Raw genomic sequence first — 20583 nt, 5'->3', positions numbered from 1 at the left:
ATCTTCACAACACAGATAATCATGATGGTGTGATCACTCACCTACAGCCAGACATCCTGGAATGTGAAGTCAAGTGAACCTTAGGAAGCATCACTTATGAACAAAGGTAGTAGAGGTGATGGAATTCCAGTTGAGCTATTTCAAAGCCTAAAAGACGATGCTGTGAATATGCCAGCAAATTTGAAAAACCCAGCAGTGTCCACAGGACTGAAAAAGGTCAGTTTTCATTCCAATCCCAAAGAAAGGCAATGCCAAAGAATGCTCAAGCTACTGCACAATTGCACTCATCTCACATGCTAGTAAAGTAATGCTCAAAATTCTCCAAGCCAGGCTTCAGCAATACGTGAACCATGAACTTCCAGATGTTCAAGCTGGTTTTAGAAAAGGCAGAGGAACCAGAGATCAAATTGCCAACATCCACCATATCATCGAAAAAGCAAGAGTTCCAGAAAAACATCTATTTCTGCTTTATTGACTTATGGCAAAGCCTTTGACAAGGCTTTGTCAAAGCCTTGTGTTGTGGATCAACACAAACAAAAATTCTGAAAGAGATGAGAATACCAGACCACCTGACCTGCCTCTTGAGAAATCTGTATGCAGGTCAGGAAGCAACAGTGAGAACTGGACATGGAACAACAAACTGGTTCCAAATAGGAAAAGGAGTATATCAAGACTGTGTACATTTAACTTAATATATATAAATATATTAAATAAATATCTTCTTTATTTAAATAAGTTAGAAACGCTGGACTGGATGAAGCACAAGCTGGAATCAAGATTGCCAGGAGAAATATCAGTATCATCAGATAGACAGATGATACCACCCTTATGGCAGAAAGCAAAGAACTAGAGAGCCTCTTGATGAAAGTGAAAGAGAAGAGTGAAAAAGTTGGCTTTTAAGCAAAAGTTGGCTCAATATTCAGAAAACTAAGATCATGGTATCCAGTCCCATCACTTCATGACAAATAGAAGGGAAAACAGTGGAAACGGCGGCAGTGATTTTTTTTTGGCTCCAAAATCACTGCAGGTTGTGACTGCAGCCATGAAATTAAAAGACGCTTACTCCTTGGAAGAAAAGTTATGACCAACCTAGACAGCATATTAAAAAGCATGTGCGTTACTTTGCCAACAAAGGCCCATCTAGTCAATGCTGTGGTTTTTCCAGTAGTCATGAATAGATGTGAGAGTTGGACTATAAATAAAGCTGAAGGCCAAAGAAGTGATGCTTTTGAACTGTGGTGTTGGAGAAGACTCCTGAGAGTCCTTTGGACAGCAAGGAGATCCAACCAGTCCATCCTAAAGGAAATCAATCCTGAATATTCGTTGAAGGACTGAAGCTGAAGCTCCTCCAATACTTTGACCACCTGATGCAAAGAACTGACTCATTGGAAAAGACCCTGATGCTGGGAAAGATTGAAGGCAGGAGAAGGGGACGACAGAGGATGAGATGGCTGGATGGCATCACCACCTCAATGGACTGAGTTTGAGTAAACTCCGGGAGTTGGTGATGGACAGGGAGGCCTGGTGTGCTGCTGTCCATGGGGTCGCAAAGAGTCAGACACGGCTGAGCGACTGAACTGAAGATGGGCTGAGCTGCACTCTGCCCTTTTGTCCTTTGGACTCCACTGCAGGATTTTCAGAGGTGTACAGTTTCAGATATTTTTTGTTTTGTTTTTGCTGTTTCCTGGTTTGTTTTTGAATATGTAACACTTCCTTGGTACAACATTCAAGTTGTAAAAAGGTATATACAATCATCAGCCATTCTGTTTTTTTCTGGTGGCAACCATTGTTGCCCATTTCCGGTGTATCTTTTCGGAGTCTACAATAGTACACGTTTTATAAAGATAGTCTTCCAAAAAATATTCTACAGCCCACTTACTCAAAGTTTGTTCTTGATTAGCAACACCTGAGAGCTTGTAAAACATGAGACTCTCTAACCCAGTGCTAGATGACTATGTTAAAGTGTGAGAGGCAATGTTATGCAGCCTTCCATTTATAAAGAGGGATTGGAAGGAGGCAAGACAGAAGGCAAAGACTAGAATGTAAGGTCCCTAAGACACAATCTTTCATTCACAGTTATATCTCCAGCATTTGGCACAGTATCTAATATATAAGTAAATATTTTATGAATTGAGAATACAACCCTAAAGTAAGACAATGGCAACTGAGAGGCAGGAACCAATACTGTCAGGATCAACAGGATTTAGTGGCTGTGATGATTAATTTTATGTGTCACTTTGGCTAGGTACTCAGTTTTTGGTCAAACACTAGTCTAATTGTTGCTGTGAATGTATTTTTCGTTTGTAATTACCTTTAAATCAAGAGAATGAGATGGTTGGATGGCATCACTGACTCTATGCACATGAGTTTGAGTAAGCTCCAGGAGTTGGTGCTGGACAGGGAAGCTTCGTGCTGCAGTCCACGGGGTCACAAAGGGTCAGATACGACTCACAGACTGGACTGACTGAACCTTTAAATCAGCAAACTTTGAGTAAACCAGGTTACCCTCCATAATGTGGATGGGTGTTATCCAACCAATTGAAGGCATTGAGGAAACACTGAGGAAAAAGGGATTCTGCCTGCAGACTGCCTTTGGACTCTGCAGCATCAGGTCTTCCTGGGGGCTCCAGCCTGTGGACCTGCTGTGTAGAATTGAGACTTGCCAGCTCCCACAATTACGTGAGCTAATTTCTGATTTTTTTTTTGCCACGCCCACCCCACAATTTGCACAATCTTAATTCCCCCGACCAGGGATTGATCTGAGCCCTCAGCAGTGAAAGCTGGGCGTGCTAACCACTGTACCACCAGGGAATTCCCTGTGAGCGTTTCTTAAAATGTTCTCTCCATAGAGACACATCCTGTTGGTTCTGTTTCTCTGAATCAACCCGATTAATACAGTGACAGACTGGATATGGAGGAGGAGGGGAAGGGATCAGTAGAGTATGATGCCTTTGGAGCCTGGAGGAGTGGAAGTGACACCCACCTATAAGTGCTCAAGTCAAAAACCTGGGCGCTATCCTTGCATTCCCCCTCCCACTTACCTCTTAAATTCAGTCCATCACCAAGGTCTGCGATTTGATTCCACTATTAATCTTGAACCTATTTAATTACCCCCATGCCTCTTGCTACCACCATAGTCCAAGCTTTCTCTAGACTCTTCTATAATCTGCTTCCAGTGGGTTTTCCGTCTTCTGCTCTTCCCTCTCCACAGTCCATTCACTACATACCAGGCAGTTTATTTAAAAAATTAAACATGGTACCCCTTCCTCCCCGTTGAAATCCCTTTAGTGGCTTCTTGGTGTTTGCTTGGGGTTTAAATTCACAAGGCTCTGCATAGTCTTGACTCCTGCCTCCCACCAAGCCCCTTATGATGCCATTCTCTCACTAACATCATTGCTACTGGCCCTTTGAGGCTACTAAGCCTCTTCCTGTTTTTGGACTTTGTCCTTGCTGTATTCTGCCAACAATGCTTTGTCCACACCTTCATACAGTTGACTTTCCTTCCTCCTTCGAAGCTGTTACCTTTGCAGAAAGTTCTTCCCTGACCTCTCTCCAGCAAGGGGTCTCCCCACTTACTCATCTCGTCACTCTGGTTTTGTCATAGCATGTATCCGAATTTCTAATGGTCTTGTTTCCCTATTTAATATCTATTTGGAGCACAGGGATCTTGTCTGTGTTCTTTGCTACTGTATTCACAGTGCCTGGCATGTAGTAAATGCTTCATCAATATTTCGGAAAGTGCCTGAATGGTGGTTCTCCACATTAAGGAATGAGGATACATTTGGGCCACACAGATCTTGACTCTCCTTTGAAATCCGAGTAGAAATGTGTAGTGTACATTTGGAACTGGAGCGGTCTGAACCTGTTTTCAGGAGAAATACTCAGCCAGCGCCTGGCGGTTTCAGATGATCTCAGCAGAGGCGTCAAACGCGGGAGCAGAGAAGCCATACTGGACGTCCAGCCTAGTTGAGCTGTCAAGTGATTCCATCCACAAGTACCATCTTTTTGGCCGTGCCGCTTGTTGGATGTTAGTTCTCTGATGAGGAATCGAACTCGAGCCCCCTGCAGTGGAAACTCAGCATCCTGACCTCTGAATCGCCAGGGAGTCCCCAGTCTGCCACCGTCGTCTGAATGCAGTCACAGAGGGCCCGGGGCCTCCCTGCAGGCTCAACAGGAAAGAATCCGCCTGATGCAGGAGGCGAGAGTTCCACCCTTGGGGCGGGCAGATCCCCTGGAGGAGGAAATGGCAACCCACTCCAGCATCCTTGCCTGAAGAATCCCGTGGACAGAGGAGCCTGGCGGGCTACAGCCCATGGGGTCATAAAAAGAGGCATGGCCGGGCACAAGCTGCTCCAGAAGACCCCGGGCAAGAGCTGTCCAGCGGAGCTCAGTCAGCCCACAGATCTGTGAGAGGTATCTTACGCTTCTTAGGTCTTGAGGTGAATATACTTTCCTAGAACTTTAGAATTTGGAACTCAAGACTCTCAGGCCTGGGAGTTGGTGGCAGATGACAACAGACACCACCTCCTGCTGAAGTGATGATTCCCCAAGCCACCTTACTTCCTCGCCTCCCCTTGAGGTCCAGTTGTCCAGCTCTTCCTTAAATGCCATGAGGTATCCCAGTATCTCTCCAGTCAATTCCATCATTGGCCTCAGCTAACATTTTTAACAAATACATCCTAGTAGTCTTATCTGCAGGTAAGAAATCTTGAGAAGCTAAGGTCTGCCATACTTAAGTCTGTTTGGCACATGGTGGGCACTTAATAACTGGAATGACAGCATGAATAAATTTCTAGGGATTTTTCTCAAAAATCCACCCATCAGGCCATTGTTTTTCCTCATGACAGGTAGCCTCAGAAGAAAATTAATAGAGCTGGGTCCCAAAGAAAGCTGCTTTTGTATTGTATTACTAGTCAACCCACACACTGCAGCATGACCTGAACTAGGAAACAGTAAATAAGTGGCTTAAAAAGGTGGCAGCTTCAATCAAATACACCAAGTTGAAGACTCAGGAAAGCAACACCATTTCTGAAGTGGTAGTCATCTGTATTAACTTGCTTGGAGATGTCCTAAGACAATGTATCTTCAATGTCAATAGAAACAAGGTGAGATACAGGGGATGGGAGACCAAAACCCAAGATTTTCACAGTCCCCAGAAATAAGGCTAAGCTGCCCTGCAGATTTCTGGCAGATTCCCAGGAGAGATGAAGAGAGCGTCTGGTCGCCTTGATTTTAGCCGCTAGGATTCTCTTTAGTTCTACCCTTACCAAGCCTTACCCAACCTGATTGTGGTTTAGTTTCCTAAGAAGGTAAATGAGGGAAATTGAGCCTAGAAATTAGTGCACCAAGTTAAAACTCATTTACAGGGACTTCCCTGGCGGTCCCAGTGGTTAAGACTCCCTACACTTCTAATGCAGGACGCTTGGGCTCAAACCCTGGTCAGGGAACTAAAATAACACATGCTGTGTGCCCCACCTTAAAAACAATTTTATAAAGTACCAAAATCAGTGATTTGAGGTCCCTCCTCACCTAAAGAGCCTTCCCATAACATGAAATCAATGACAGCACGTCTCCTTTCAACTCCTATACATTTTTTCTGTACTTTTTATACAGTGATATAAAATCAGAGTGCCTTTCTGTTCGTCATTAACCTGGACAAGCCACACTCCCCCCGGAACTTTACCAATCTCTGGGCTCAGATTATCCATTTATAGTGCTAGCACCCAAGACATCAACCATTTGTTGTTACTGAGAAAGGAAATTGGTTGCATGGAGAATTAGGTAAGCCTGTATTTCTTCCAACTGGTCACCCACTCAATCTATCCCCTATTCGATAGCAAATGATCTTTCTAAAACAAACCTGATACACTCCCTTGCTTAACTTACCCCCACCCCAACCAAGCTTGGCTTGACATTCCATGAATGTTGCACAGATACTTCAGCCAATCGAAGCCTGGCTTCAGATTGTGCTGTTAGCGCTCTCCACGTGAGTCTTTCCCTTCACATCCCTTTTCTCAACAAATGTCAGTCTCCACTGCTGGACTGTTACAGCTTGAAAGCAGTTATCAGGGTTGCTTTCTTCCGCCATCCAGAGGCTGGCATAGTAAGGCAGTGTTTTTACATTACTTTTACCGTCATCAGGAAGTCTAGTCAAAGATACCTTCAAGGGTTGTCATACATCAAATATATTACAGCTCATTATATGAGCTACTGAAAGCTCTAGTTCATTTGGTTCACTAAGAGAATGCTAACTTTGCAAGTCATTTATATGAGCCTGCTACCCCAATTACTTACCAGATTTCTCAAACCATTTAGTAATCATTCTTTAATTTCCTCAGCACCCATTTCTTCCTTCACACTCAGCGTTACTTTCATCAAACGTATTCGTAACACTCATAGGTGGCCTCCCCATTAGCACTGCTCCATCTCTTTCCAGACTGCTTACTGCTCGTGTCGCCCGCCCCCACAAACCTTCAGCTTTTTATTTTGTATTGGGGTACAGCTGACTGACAATGTTGTTGAGTTTCAGGTGAACACCAAAGGGACTAAGCCACATATATACATGTATCCAACCTGCTCTGCTCCTTAGAGATCAGCAAAAGGGGAAGCAAACGCGAAAATACTGTGTGCTTGTCAACAAAGCACCATACAGATGCAAGCTGTTAAATGTTATAGTTTCTAATGGCTGATAAAGTATCACCCAAGAAAAGTGCTTCCATAAAAGTTTTATTTATCCCCACAACAACCCTGTGAGGTAGGGTGATCAGGGCATTTGAAGATGAGAAAACTAAATCTACATTACTTGTTCACGGCTATACTGCATAGTAAATATGTAGAAATTAAATCGAGTATTTTAAACGACCATGATCTATATTGATTCTTGTGGAAAAAGGCAGAGAGAATATTAACTCCCCACTACCTTAATGCCAAAAGGACACTGCCTTGAAAAATCCCATTTCAAAAGATGAAAGTAGTTATTTCATTGCTTATTTCTACAAAGATTTATAAAATAAAAAAATAGTGAAATATTTTACAGTTAATATATATAATGGTCTCGTCCAGGGATATGTCCTTCAGCTGTGTATATGATCAACTATTTCAAGTGCTAGAAATGCAAACTCTTAAAAAGTATGAAAGACAGTGATAATGAGCAGTAGCCTCAATCTTCTGTATTCCTCCGTGTATCCTGAATAAGTTCTGTGAAATCTGGTAAACTCCACCACAAAGAAGTATCTGGTAAACTTTATTTTGTTGCCTACTCTCAAACCACTGTCACATTAGGCAGTGATTGCCCAAATCTATTAGAATCATTTGGAGAGCTTTTTAAAAACACAGAATTCTCAAGCCCCACTCTAGACTCAGACAATTTTGCAGAGGTTAAGGCCTCAGGAATCTGTATTTCGAAAGCTCAACAGAGTAACACGGATGAACAATCAGGGTTGGGAATCACTGATGTATTTTAAAATACTAATATCAAAACCATAAAGTAAGTATAAACCTCTTGCTCTCAACTCCCGTTTTTAAAAATTTCTCAAAATGCATTATAACCCTGGAATTCTGCCTCTGGGCAAGTAATTTTAATTCAAGATACAGAGAAACATTTTATAAAAATGTATCCTAGTGAGTTGAGACTTGGATTCCAATAATAATTTACGTAGCATTTAGATATTAAGATACTGAGTTCTGTGGTTCTTATTCTGAAATTTTAAATTCTATTTTATACAGGTTCCTAGTAGGCTTTTAACTCAGGGGAAGACATGAAAAGTAATGACATAATCAAGCACATAAGCACTGAAAAAAATAGTATACTCAAATAGTATACTCAAAAGTAGCTTCATGAGAGGAACAAGAAAGTGGATGAATGACAGCCTAAGGCCTTTTGGCCCATACATTTTTGTTCCCAGTCCACTCTTCCCCTATAAGGGGAAATAAAATTAACATTCTTTCCTAGTTGCTTGGCATAGTTATTCGGTGGGTGACTATTAACACTAAGTTAATTTAGATACACAAGATTAAAAGAGATAACAAATAAATACCTAGGAAGACAAAGAGAACTCAGATCAGAAAGCCTTAACTAGCTAACGATGTCGTATGTAACACCATCATGTGAGTACAGTTAAATGAAGGCGTCAGTGTCCTTTACATTTCAGCTTTATGTGATTGACAGAAGATGTGGAAAAGATCTGGTCCTTATGAAGAAGTCTGTGCTTGCTGTAAAGATTTGTAGGAATAATGAAATGCTTTCTTCATTGATGAGATGAAGTCTCTGTTTTTCAGGGAAGTTGACTGAACAAAACAATGAAAAACAAACTTCTTTAGATGGTTAAATGAAAGAAATATCTAACTGAAAAAGTCATTGGCCAAAGATAACTTTAAAAAAAAAAAAGATTCTACGTTTAACCATCCCCCCCCCCCCCCGCCAACCCCCAAAACAAACAAACCAGGAAAACCAGAGGAGTATAAAAAAAACAATATACACATCCATTTTCACTGACAGTTACAAGAAAATAGCCATTTATAGAAGTTACAATGCTTTCAACAAATCCCCCTCCAAATTCTGGGAAATAAGATAAAGCCATTGGGTAAATAAATATACATACTAGCTAATATAAAACAATTTATGCTTTTAAATTGTTGTCAACTTTAAGACCCAAGGAGAAATATGCTGCTATAAATCTGATCAGGGCTACATATATTACATGGCGTTAAAAAACACAACTGATTAAAACATCCTAACAATAATACAAATATTTAAAAGAATGTCTTTAAAAGTCAGACATTTACCACCGGAAATATCACAATTATAATATGTACTTCAGAGTTGTAATGTGTATATAGGTCACTTTTTCTGTGTCATATCAGGTATCCATCTCTCCTGCATTTACTATGGTCAGTTTCTAAGAGTTCATGTTTCCTGTGTGAACTGAAGGGGCTGGGCACATTAATTCATAAACACCTCCATTTAACTAAACGGAAATGTTTAAGATAACATCTACCAACAGATAAAGGAAAGAAGGACTAATAAAACGTATTAAGGAGGAAGGAAGCTGGGTAACGGTCTCTAACTTAATCTAAATTTTGTATTAATAACAAATTTAAAATGACTCAAATCAAGTAATGAAAAAATAAATTGATATCAAGAAATTTTCTCAGGCCATAGAAAATCTTCCCTTAGCTTATTTCTTTACAGAATCTTGTTAGGCTTGATTCATTTGTCAGTTGACTTAAAGGAACTCTCCAGCAGGGGATCAAAAGCAGCTTTACCAATAAAAGGTGGCTAAAGTAGTTTTTAAAGTGCCTATCGGCACAATGGTTTATACAGGTGCTTACATTTCCCTTCTAGTTGTGGGAAAGCCCATAGAGTCTGTATGTACTTAATTGGTAAAGCTTTCAGCAATTATAATGTAAGTTGAAAGTTTAGATCTTATATAGGTTTTGCTGTTTGAACATAAAAAGAGAGCAAGGAGAAATGTAACCAGGTTCACAATTTTGAGCAAGAGCATATGTAAAGGTAACGTATGTACATTTTATTTCAAGAAAGACAGAAGACAAACAGCATAAAGATGCCCAGATGCCCTAAAGATAAATACATTTCAAAGATTCTCATTAAAATGAATCTGTATTATTTTTTCCTGCAAGCAAAATACCTTTCTTTAAATTAAAAACAAACAAAAAAAAACCCCAATATTCTGAATTGCAAATTTTTTTTTTTTTTGCAGAAAATCTGCCATGATTATTTTTTTTTAATGAATAAGGATTTTCCACAAAACAGGCTTGCTCTACATGCTAGATTTTTAAACAGTTCAGTGACACAATATGCTAACCACATACACAACAGATAATATAGTAAGAAAACACTCAACCTGATGAAAAGTTAAAATCTTCATTAATACACTGAAAATTGACATAACTCATGCCTTTAAAATCAAAAATACAAAAATTAAATGTTTTCCTAAAAAGATTTCCTTATTTTAAGGATTCATTTGAAAATGAAGCTGCATGTAATTTGTACAATAAGTTGTACAAGTAAACAGGTAATATACATAAAAAATTAAGTGACATACTCCTCAATTATCAGTTGTCCACCTTTAATTTCCAATACTGTACTTTCTTAACAAGCATACAAAATATCAAACTTCTCTTTAGAAAAAGTGCCGTTCTTTGACATCCTTTACACAAAAACAGTCTGAGCCTGTGGCATGTTAATGCAGTTGAGAGGCAAAGCATACTAACTTTTACAAATTCTACCTCCATAAAAAGCCTCCCGAAAAAGAGATTACACGCCACTATAAAAATATCAACCTCTTGTGGTAGCTGCATCAGAGAACCAAGGCTTGAAGACTATTTTCATATAGCATAGAAAACCACTATGAGAGCATACTGACTGCACTGGTGGCGTGGGAGTCTACTGTGCCACAGGGTTATGCATAGCTACTGCAAGGTACCAAGACTGTTACACAGAGTTTAAATTGATTGTAACCGAGAGCATAACAGAGGTACTACCAGCCCATGCAAAGTAACTAAAAATACTGAATCACTGTGCTGAATACTTCATTCCTGGAGAAAACCAAAGGCATCAGTAACCAAGTCAAGCCCAACAGGTGACCCAATCCATCCTCCTCAAAGACTGGTGAGCACAGTGAGGTCTGAGGTATACCTTTATCCATCAAGTCTGCGTGCCACTGCGAGATAGTACCACTTGGAACGCATGCCATCACAATGGTCTACATCTTTTGAATATTAAGTCATTCATATATTCTTATCTACCCAGTCTCTTGATTTTTGAAAAGATTTCACCTACAGTAGAATATTACACAAACAAAATATAAATGCATGTTCTCTCTAAATGAAACTTACATGGACTAAAAGTAGAGGATATTTTTAAACAAATATACAATATGCAGGCAGACAAAGCAGGAAAACGGCCATTCAAATGTATAATAAAAAACTAAAAATTTACTATTTCCAGAAAACTATGAAGCGCCTCAACTAAAAGGAATGCATAATGAAATTCTAATCTATTAATAATACAGGTCAAAAATGTAAAAAGGTTATAAACCTTAACAGGAAAAATAAAACAACTTTTACTGGCCATTCCTGTTGAAATGAGAATTTTAAAGTAACAGAAAAGTGGCTACAAACCCACTTAGAGCACCAAACAGAGAGAAAATAAAAGTCCATTTTCATCTCTGTTATTATCATAAAATCCTGTGTGACTACAGGTCAAACTGCTGGTGGCAGAAACAGAATTCTTTATAAACTGCAGATGTCCTGTACATAAAAAAATTTCACTGGAGTTGCACTAGTTCTAAAGACTCTTCTGTTTTCGCCTACCTACTGTGTGTATTCAATCTGAGATAAAGTCTCTTTCTGTAACCCTTGATTATTATTGGGCACCAAGATAAGAAAAGCAAGACGGGGTACAAAAATGCAAAATTTCAACAGTAATGGCAATGTTTTTGTCTTAGTCCAAAAGGGTCCTGCATCCTCTCCCCCTTCAGTGATCTGACAAGTCTTTGTACTTAATCAGGGGGCAGCAAGTCATGCAAGCGAAACCGGTCTCTGATGTGCGGTCGAACGTCTTCATTCTGTTGGTGAAAGACATTTTAAAAGCCACGTAACTCAAAAGACACGATCCTTACAGCATTATGAACATCCTTACTTTGCAGGGAAACTATGGATATTTATTTTATAATTTACATTATTATTATTATTTTTGCCAAATAAAAAGACACTACACAGAAGTAAACTTAAATTTAGACTAAAAAGAAAAGCCTGTCATTAATGTATCAATTTTGTACAAACAATTATGCAGAAAGAGATCAAACCAAAATACAGGTAAAGCATTAAGCCACTGAAGTCTACTTTACATGGTAGTTTTAAATTTAATCCACAGATATAGCAGAAAAAATTCCCAGAATGAAATTTCAGTACCATAAGCATTAATTCTAGACCTGAACTGCAAAACCGACTTAACACAACTAGTTAGTGACTTGCCATAGGAAGTTTGGCGAAATAAAACAATGTATAGAATTTTAAATACTGATAAACATAATATAATTTACAAGGTGTAATCTTTATCAACCTCTGCCCTAATCTCTCACCATGTTTACTTGAAACATCAGTACACATAAAGCAACTGAAAAGATTTATTTCAACAGAGTTAAAGCAACAAAAACCTAACAGAAAGATAAATGAAAAGATATACTTACCAGTTCTACTAGCTTCTCCAGAAATGGAATCAATTTTAGCAGTTCATTGTCATTTTTATCCATAAACCAGCTTTCTATAGGGATTCCATTAGATAGCTAAAATGATAAATAAGGAATTAACTTTATTTTTCATTTACAGTTTGCCTAAGTTGGAAAAGCTTTAAAAAGAAATAACAGATTTTAGTAAATATTAATACATTAAGTTCCTTTAAAAAAGGAATGCCATCAGAGTTTATAAGCCTGTCACATTCTTTGACATCTTAATAGTGCCAGACACAGATGTTAAGGAATAAACTGAAACCTAACTGGTTTTTCAGAGTAATTCTTAGTGTACATAAAACTCAACAAGAAATATTCATTAAAATAAGTTTTGCATTAACATAACTAAAAACATTACTCATTAGAGAAATATTAGTCAACGCTAGGCATTCTGAATAAAGGAATACTGCCATTTTTAAACAGAGAGAAAGCATACAAACAAGGATTGTGTTCCATTCATTGTTTTACTCCCAAACAAGATACCCTGAAACATAGTAGGAACACAACAAATTGACTTAATGGTATTTCATTGAAATCTAAAAGCAAAACTACAAACCATATTTGTTTTATAGTAAATATTCTCTAGGATACTATATCTTTTCATATTTACACAGAACACTGTGTTTAAGATGGAGGGTAACTGAAATTATTTTATTTACAAACCAATTCTTAAAAACATTTCAAAATGCAAGGAAATGAAAGTAGTGACCTAAACTGAACATACTTCAATACCATATGCCATCTTTCCCCCTTGTCTTTATTCTTTTTTATGTTTTATTATGGACATTTTGAAACACAGAAGTTGAGGGCAGTCTTGTATCATCTACACCCAAACCCCTTTCCAACATCCCAATTCTGCACTGATTTATTCTGACGAAAATCTCAGTCGTATCTCGTGAACATGCTCAATGTAAAAATCTACCTTGCAAAGATGGCCCATCTCTGTCTGTCTACGTATGCATCTGTCTGTTTATTTATGCCATGCTGCATGGCCTGTGAGAGCCTAGTTCCCTGACCAGGGGTGGAACCCAGGCCCTCAGCCCAGGGGTGGAACCCAGGCCCTCAGCAGTGAAGTGAAAGTGCTGAGTCCTCAACACTGGACTGCCACCGAACTCAACCAGAGTTGAATTTATATGTCTAAGAGACACTGACAAAAGGTACAAATATGTTGACAAAATACTCGAATTAAACAGACCAGAAGAACACAGTATAATTCTCAAACTTGTTTACAATTAAAATTACTGATTTAACAACTGATAAGAATGCTATTGGGGCTTCCCGAGTGGCCCAGTGGTAAAGAATCCACGTGCAATGCAAGAGACATGGGTTCAACCCCTGGGTTGGGAACATCCCCTGGAGGAAGAAATGGCAACCCACTCCAGTATTCCTGCCTGGAAAATCCCATGGACAGAGGAGCCTGGTGGGCTACAGTCCATGGGGTTGCAAAAGAGACAGGATTTAGCAACTGATAAACAACAAGAAGAATGCTATCAAATGATATGTATCCTACAGTCCCTTCTTAGGTTTTACTATTTCAAATTTACATGTATGTTGTACTTCATTTAAAAGAAAAATTTCCACAAGGAATATACTAATTTGGCACTTCTAATTCTAAAAGATGACACTAAACAAGGAAATTCCACCAGTGAATTCCATCACACTGTTTGGCAGCGTTCGTCTGAGTTTGTTTAACAGCCTTCTTCCTACCTGATATGCAAAGGCTTGCGGTGAGTTGTCAATTATTATAGTTTTTGAAAGATCTCTTCCAAGGATATTTAAGTCCTTTATATAGTTTCCTTGTACACAAACACAATGTTCACGGAAAAGCCGATGCCTAAACATAAAAGTAAAAACAAATTAACTAAAAAATAATACATTTGTAAAAAGCACAACATATACTGAAACATATACACAATACACGTACCACAGGCTTTACAATTTAAGCCTTATCATTTTCTCTCACAAAGGAAATTCAATTACAAGTGTGGGCCTAGGCTTCGGGCTATGGTCTTATTATAAAACTTCTCAGCAATTACTGAAACCTTACAACCAAATATTACCATGCCTTAAAGAACTTTGGTTTATCCCAAAATGTTATATTAAATGATAAAGAGGGATGAAAAACTCTGTAAATTGTTTTTGTAATTTATTTACCCAGGAGAGCTCAGTTCAGATGCAGCATCTGGTTGTCATCGAGGTCCTGCTTTTTAACCAATTTTCCAGATGGTTGACTGAGGCACAAGGAGGTCAAGTGACTTGCCCAAGGTCACACAGTAAGTCAGCGGTTAGCCCCGCAGTGGGACCCAGGGTCCTCCTGGCTCCCAGGCCTTTGCTCTAACCAGAAGACCACACAGCCTCCCTATCCCTGCACATGCCAGAATAGAAAATGTAAGAAGGAATGTTTCTGTGTTGGCATTAAAAAAAAGTTTTTAGTTTCTCTTATAGATTTTGAGGAAAGGTGCAGAGGCCAAAACATTCCATCATTTCAACTTTTCCCAAACACCCGTGCTTTAACTGTGTGTGTGATCATTTGAAAAAACAAGGATTGAATAAAAGGATGAATTCAGATTCAAGTGTTACCAAATTGATCTTTCAACTGTGAAAACTGAAAAACGCTATATCATTTTAAAAAGAAAGCTATTAAGTTTTGTAATATTTATATAATCTCTAATTAGCACTCAAAATATATTAGTTTCTGAATATTACTAATAACTGGTACAGATCATCTTGAAACACTACTTACATACATTAATAATTTGGTAGTTTGGCTTCCTTGTGTCTTAATCCTACTATACAATTTTTCAGGAGCTAGGATTTACACATTCATAATATTTTTAATTCTCCAATTTTAAGAAAGGGCATTTTCTACCAACAAAATCTGTCACAGGTCTAAGAACAACCAGTAACTGGTATTGTATTCAGTGCCAATGGTAATGGAAAAGAGGAAGAATCTTAAAACCAGACAAAACGTAAAAGTACAAACAGTTTTTTCTAATGATCATCTACGTCTGAAAGGTTTAAAGACAGTCTTACTTTGAAAATATAAGGCTAGACAAAAGAATTCAAGTCCTGGTTGGACCTAAATAAGAGTCTACATGTTATCTGTACAAACATCCAGACATGAGGACACTGGAGGCAGGCACGGTGGCGCCTGCGAGTCACACTGACGACTTCTCCAACGGCAGCAACTCACCAGACACAGGAGACAGCCAGCTAAGTGTGTATATGGAGACTAATGATTATTCTAATAGAGTTATAAACTCCTTCCAGTTATCAGGAATCTGACGGTCAGTAGCATGTATTTGCAATTTGAAAAATAAACTACTTTCGCTACTCATCGAATTAGCAATTCAGACTCATGGGATTTTCTGAATCCCACCTTGTCACCAACACAGATGATGCCCTATAGCACTCTTAGTGCATTCAATACACAGTTCAAGAGTTTTTCCTGTTTTAAGTTTTTCAAAATACAACTTGATGAAACAAATTTAAACTCCCAAAGGCATAGGTTTTATAAAACTAGTTTAAAAGAGGGCTTTTAACTTGTAACATTACAACTGGATGACTATGATCTGTCCCCTAGTAAAATGAAAGCTCCAGAAGGGAAGGGCTTATGTTGCTCACCACTGTTCCCTGGAACACTGGAGGTACTAAATAGAAATCTTCAGAATGAGTGAAGTCATCAGAGCAGAATCACTCGTATGCTTTTATTATCAGGTAAAATGAGCATAAATTATAATATACTTTTATGAAAATAAAATACCATTTTCATTTGTGTGTCTGAAGCTTGCTTATATGGAAGATAAAATGGAAACTGACTAAACGACAAATTTTGATCCTTGAAATTAAAAAAAAAAAAAAAAAAAAAAAAGACGGAAAAATCTCCTAAATGTGGACATTAGGAAAAGCCTTTCACTATAGTTGAAACCACTCAGTAATAAAGGTACTATTAACAGTAGAAATTAAGTTTAGGATTTTCCACTAAGACAATATGGGAGGAAATATTCAAGAAAATGAACACTCAGCTACCAAAGCTTTCAGGAGCCTTTTCCTGTATCTCAGCTCTTGATCAAAACCCAAAGATTAACTCCTATACTTCAGAGGATACAGCAAGACTGCTGAGTCTTGGTATCTCACCTCAGTTGACAGAAGTAATGAAACTAATCTTCAAATTGTCTTAAATTACTGAAAACACTCCCAACTAACCAGTAAATACACTGCATCTGCTGGCTTAGGACACACACGCAAGGAACTGAATCCAGATCAGAATAACCTGAGTGACTAAACCAACGGCAATTTCCAATTAGACTCGTGTAACATTTTCTTTCCATGGAGGATAAATTTGCTCTTTAAAATAACCAAGAGTTTAATTTGATCTTTTTTGTTAAAATTAAATTTCATTTCTATGTCATTAAAAAGATGACATAACATGCATTATCTCAGAGGCATTAAGTGAAAACATCATGCACAGTGAAAAAATTCCACATACCCCCAATTTCCCCCCAATCCCGAAGTGAGAATACAGATGTACAAGTGAAATAAACACATTTGATCTTTGTATCCATTAAAGAACGTCTGTCTGGAGTTTAATTAGGAACTCTTAAAGAGTTTGGGGGCTTAAAAAAAAAAAATCACTTATTTTCACCATTTTAACACAACAAATCGCTATAAGTGCAGCCAACTAAAAATGGCCATCAAAATTAAATAGAATCATAGTAATTTCATAGTTCAGTGTGACAGACATTTCCACTATTTCTTAATTAAATTTACCTGACCAGTTGCTTTTTAGGGTCTAGTATGTTCAGTAACTTGTCTGCATACACCTTCTTAGAAGCAGTAAAAAGAATGATCTATAAATTCAGGGGAAAAGAAGTAATCATTATACATGATCTAAATATGGGTACTATATTGAATAAAATAAAAATACTGTAATAATTAACTTAAGTATGTTTACCTCGTACATCTGAGACATTCGTTCCAGGAACTCCCTGAAGAATGGTCTTAATCTCACGTAAACCTGAAAAAAACACAAAGATAGGCTTCAGCAAATAAAAATATGAAACAGAAACAACTTATTTATAAGAAATGTTCTAACTTTGAATATAATTTAAAAATTCATATGAATAAAAAAGTTTACTAAGTATCACTTGACCAAATATATTTCACACCAAAAATCACTTAAAACAATCTTTTGGTAGGGTAATAATAATTGCTGGTGATCATTTCACTTTTTAATAGTTAAACAGCAGCATATAATAGACCTTCATGGAATGTAATTTCAATAAACAGTTAAACTAGGAATGGCAGGTTTCCCTCTGAGATTCTGATCCACAGATCAGCTCCATCTTCCAGCCAGGCAGCATCCATCCAATTATTAGGCAGGCTGTGTGTCCACTTCTAGCTGACCTGTCTCAATGACCTTCCTCAATGATCACTCAGAATTTCTCCTCACTTGCTTAAGAATACCTTTATTTTCAATTTCTATTAAGGTAAATAATGTTTAAGAAGGAGATGTCTGGATTGGTGGGTTTAACTATCAAGAATTTTTCAGAAATCAAGCTTGTTCTACATTTACTGATTCAGATGTGGTATCTAAATTAGCACTACTGGGCTACTTGAGATTGAAAATATAATAAACACACCAGTTATCAAAACCAACTGACAATATCAGGAAAGACTACAGTAACCAAAGAACTGACTCTAAATATATTATTCTCTTATCTCTGTCTGTCTTTCTGCCTATATTTAACAGAGCTCTTGTAATATACTCAAGAAGCACAGAAATATGTCATGAACAACCACTAAAAACCGATTTACAAAAGACTTTAACTCCTTTAAATTATATTTATTTTGTTACAAAAATTTTTTTAAAAGTTTGTACTTCACTCAAAGGTGATTATTAAAGTCAAAAAGCATGAAAAACAAATACTTATAGAACATCTATGCACCAGATTCACTTGATTCAGATATTTTTTTAAAGTTGTGGTGGCAACAAATTAAAAATTTAGGCTTCATCGTATTTAATTATGTCATCAGTACACATCTAAACAAAAATGACCTTATGATAAAAATCTAGTTTTGGGAATGTTTCAGAGCAGAACAGGGAAATTAGGCACAGGATTTTAGAAGGGTCTATGTACTAACAGTCTTTGTAATTTCTAAAGCCCAAACAGTGTAAGAGAAAGCCAAATATATAGTAAGTATATGATAAAAATCTGTTAAATAAATTGAATTTAATAATAAACAGATTTAGGCAAATAAACAAAACTGCCTTAAGTTAAACAATATAAACAAAATTGAGAAGGAAAGGCAAGACTACATACTATAGGACAACTACACACTGGAAGGACCACTGAATTTCCTTAAGAACTGATCACTGTGGAAGACAAATTTCAAACAATTATTAATATGTTAATAAAATCACCCTATTCCCACCTACAGGCTAGAATAAGAAGTCAAAGTATGTGTTAGTCACTCAGTAGTGTCTGACCCTTGTGACCCCAGGGACTGTAGCCCACCAGCCTCCTCTGTCCGTGGAATTCTCCAGGCAAGAATGCTGGAGTGGGTTGCCGTTCCCTTCTCCAGGGGATCTTCCTGATCCAGGGATTGAACTCATGTCTACTGCACTGCAGGCAGATTCTTTATAGTCTGAGTTACCAGGGAAGCCCAGCATAATCAAGATTTACTCATTTTTAAGCCTATTATAAGGCAGTTGATCTCAGTAGCTTTGACTAATCAAAAATGAAGTTAAGTCACACACTCCCACCACGAGCAAATAACAAAATCCTTAGTATCCAATCCCTATCCTCTAGGATGAGATACAAAATTTTTAACCAGATTTGCACTTGTAATTAATTTTAACATTTGCGTCCTAAAATATCTGGTATAGTTTGGTAGTTTTCAACATACCTTATTTGATAATCCAAGCAACTGACAGATTTAGATATATTACTACTTTAACTGACAAAATCAATTTTTATTCATTATGGAACACTTCAAAATATATTTGTAATGGTTAAGGAAAAACTATCAATTCGGTCAACACTTTTTTTCAGTCAACCTTATCTCATGGAAGATGATAAACCATGAACCATCAAAGCCCTCTGTTTGCTGCTAAGAAGCAGTTAAATGCATTTAACAACCTATAAAAATACTTCATTTCTGCATGTGTATAAATGCTTCCATTTGCTTTCAATATCCCTATCACTTGTTCATACTGTAAATTAAAATAAGCAGGGCCTCTACAATTTGGGGTCTGTCTCCTCTGAAAACTAAAGTACCTCCACTGTAGAGGAATACTTCTATTTAAACAGCATTATCTAAGCATAGTAAGTGGACCACTGTACAAAGGGGACACTTTCCAACTTCTCACACTTCTGGATTAGGTCAAAACTGTGACTTCACTATGATTCTACTACTTTGACTATACTTAAAAATGCAAAACACATCTTAAAATTTGACATCACTTTGACAATGTACCTCTTTACTCGGGATGAAAGGCAGCACTGAGATAGGGGAATATAATGCTAGAGTAAGTTTTCTTACCATGAGAATAGAAACTGGTCACTGTAAATGTTAGCTACTCTCAGAACAGATCCACAATTGAAACACAGGAAGGTGTTTCAGGATTAAAAGACATAAGCAGAAACTGAGATGGTTAGGGGAAAAAAAGTGTTGAAAGGTACACAGCAACAGCAAGCAGGGATGGGACTGGGATCACATGAGGTTCTGTCATGTGCTGAGAAGGCAAAGTCTCAGTAAGAGAAACAGAAACAGTCATGAGGACAGCAGGGTCTAAGTCGCTGGGATTGATGTATCGCAGCAGAAATATACAGAAGTCAAGAAGCACTAAGCACCGTCCAGCAGGAAACAAGAACAACTGTTAAGGGATGCACGATACAATGAGACTACAACCACATACTGCGTTAGGTCAGAGAGACACAACCACACAGATACACACAGAGACATGCCTCTCAATGCTTCAAAATCGATTCTACAGATGCCCTTTTCTTCTCCTAACTGTCTCATAACAAAGATTCCTGTCTCAAGTTACTTACTTCCTATTTTCTACATTCTTCCACTACTGAGTATTTCAGAAATCACCCTCCTTTACACTCGCAACTCTTTAAAATCATTCAGTCACCCAAATGTAAGACTAGGCCCTAAGTTTCATTTCAGGCTGGTGTATATATGCTCCTTTAACTATACAGCAATTATTCTAGGTACAGAATAAACAGTTTTAATCACTAAACCAAATATATTTGGAAAAGTCAAAGTCTTAATGCATAATGCTATAATAATGAACAATTACTATATAAGATACCATACACAA

General features: G+C 37.6%; 1 protein-coding gene across 5 annotated transcripts in view; it reads right to left on the bottom strand.

Moving 5' to 3' along the window:
• Positions 1-9506: 9506 nt before the first annotated feature.
• The window catches only part of CTDSPL2 (CTD small phosphatase like 2), a 72881-nt gene continuing 61804 nt past the window's right edge, over positions 9507-20583 (bottom strand). For all 5 annotated transcript variants that reach the window (XM_020900767.2, XM_070469797.1, XM_020900768.2 and 2 more), the window contains exons 9-13: positions 17206-17268; positions 17022-17101; positions 13959-14085; positions 12213-12308; positions 9507-11588 (exon numbers count right to left, since the gene is read on the bottom strand). In XM_020900767.2, the coding sequence (XP_020756426.1) occupies positions 11523-11588; positions 12213-12308; positions 13959-14085; positions 17022-17101; positions 17206-17268 (432 nt within the window). In that variant the 3' untranslated portion in view covers positions 9507-11522. The remainder of the gene's footprint in view (positions 11589-12212; positions 12309-13958; positions 14086-17021; positions 17102-17205; positions 17269-20583) is intronic.

This window comes from Odocoileus virginianus, chromosome 6 (genome assembly GCF_023699985.2).
Source record: "Odocoileus virginianus isolate 20LAN1187 ecotype Illinois chromosome 6, Ovbor_1.2, whole genome shotgun sequence".
Taxonomy (NCBI): domain Eukaryota; kingdom Metazoa; phylum Chordata; class Mammalia; order Artiodactyla; family Cervidae; genus Odocoileus; species Odocoileus virginianus.
This window is presented reverse-complemented; position numbering and strand designations above follow the sequence as displayed.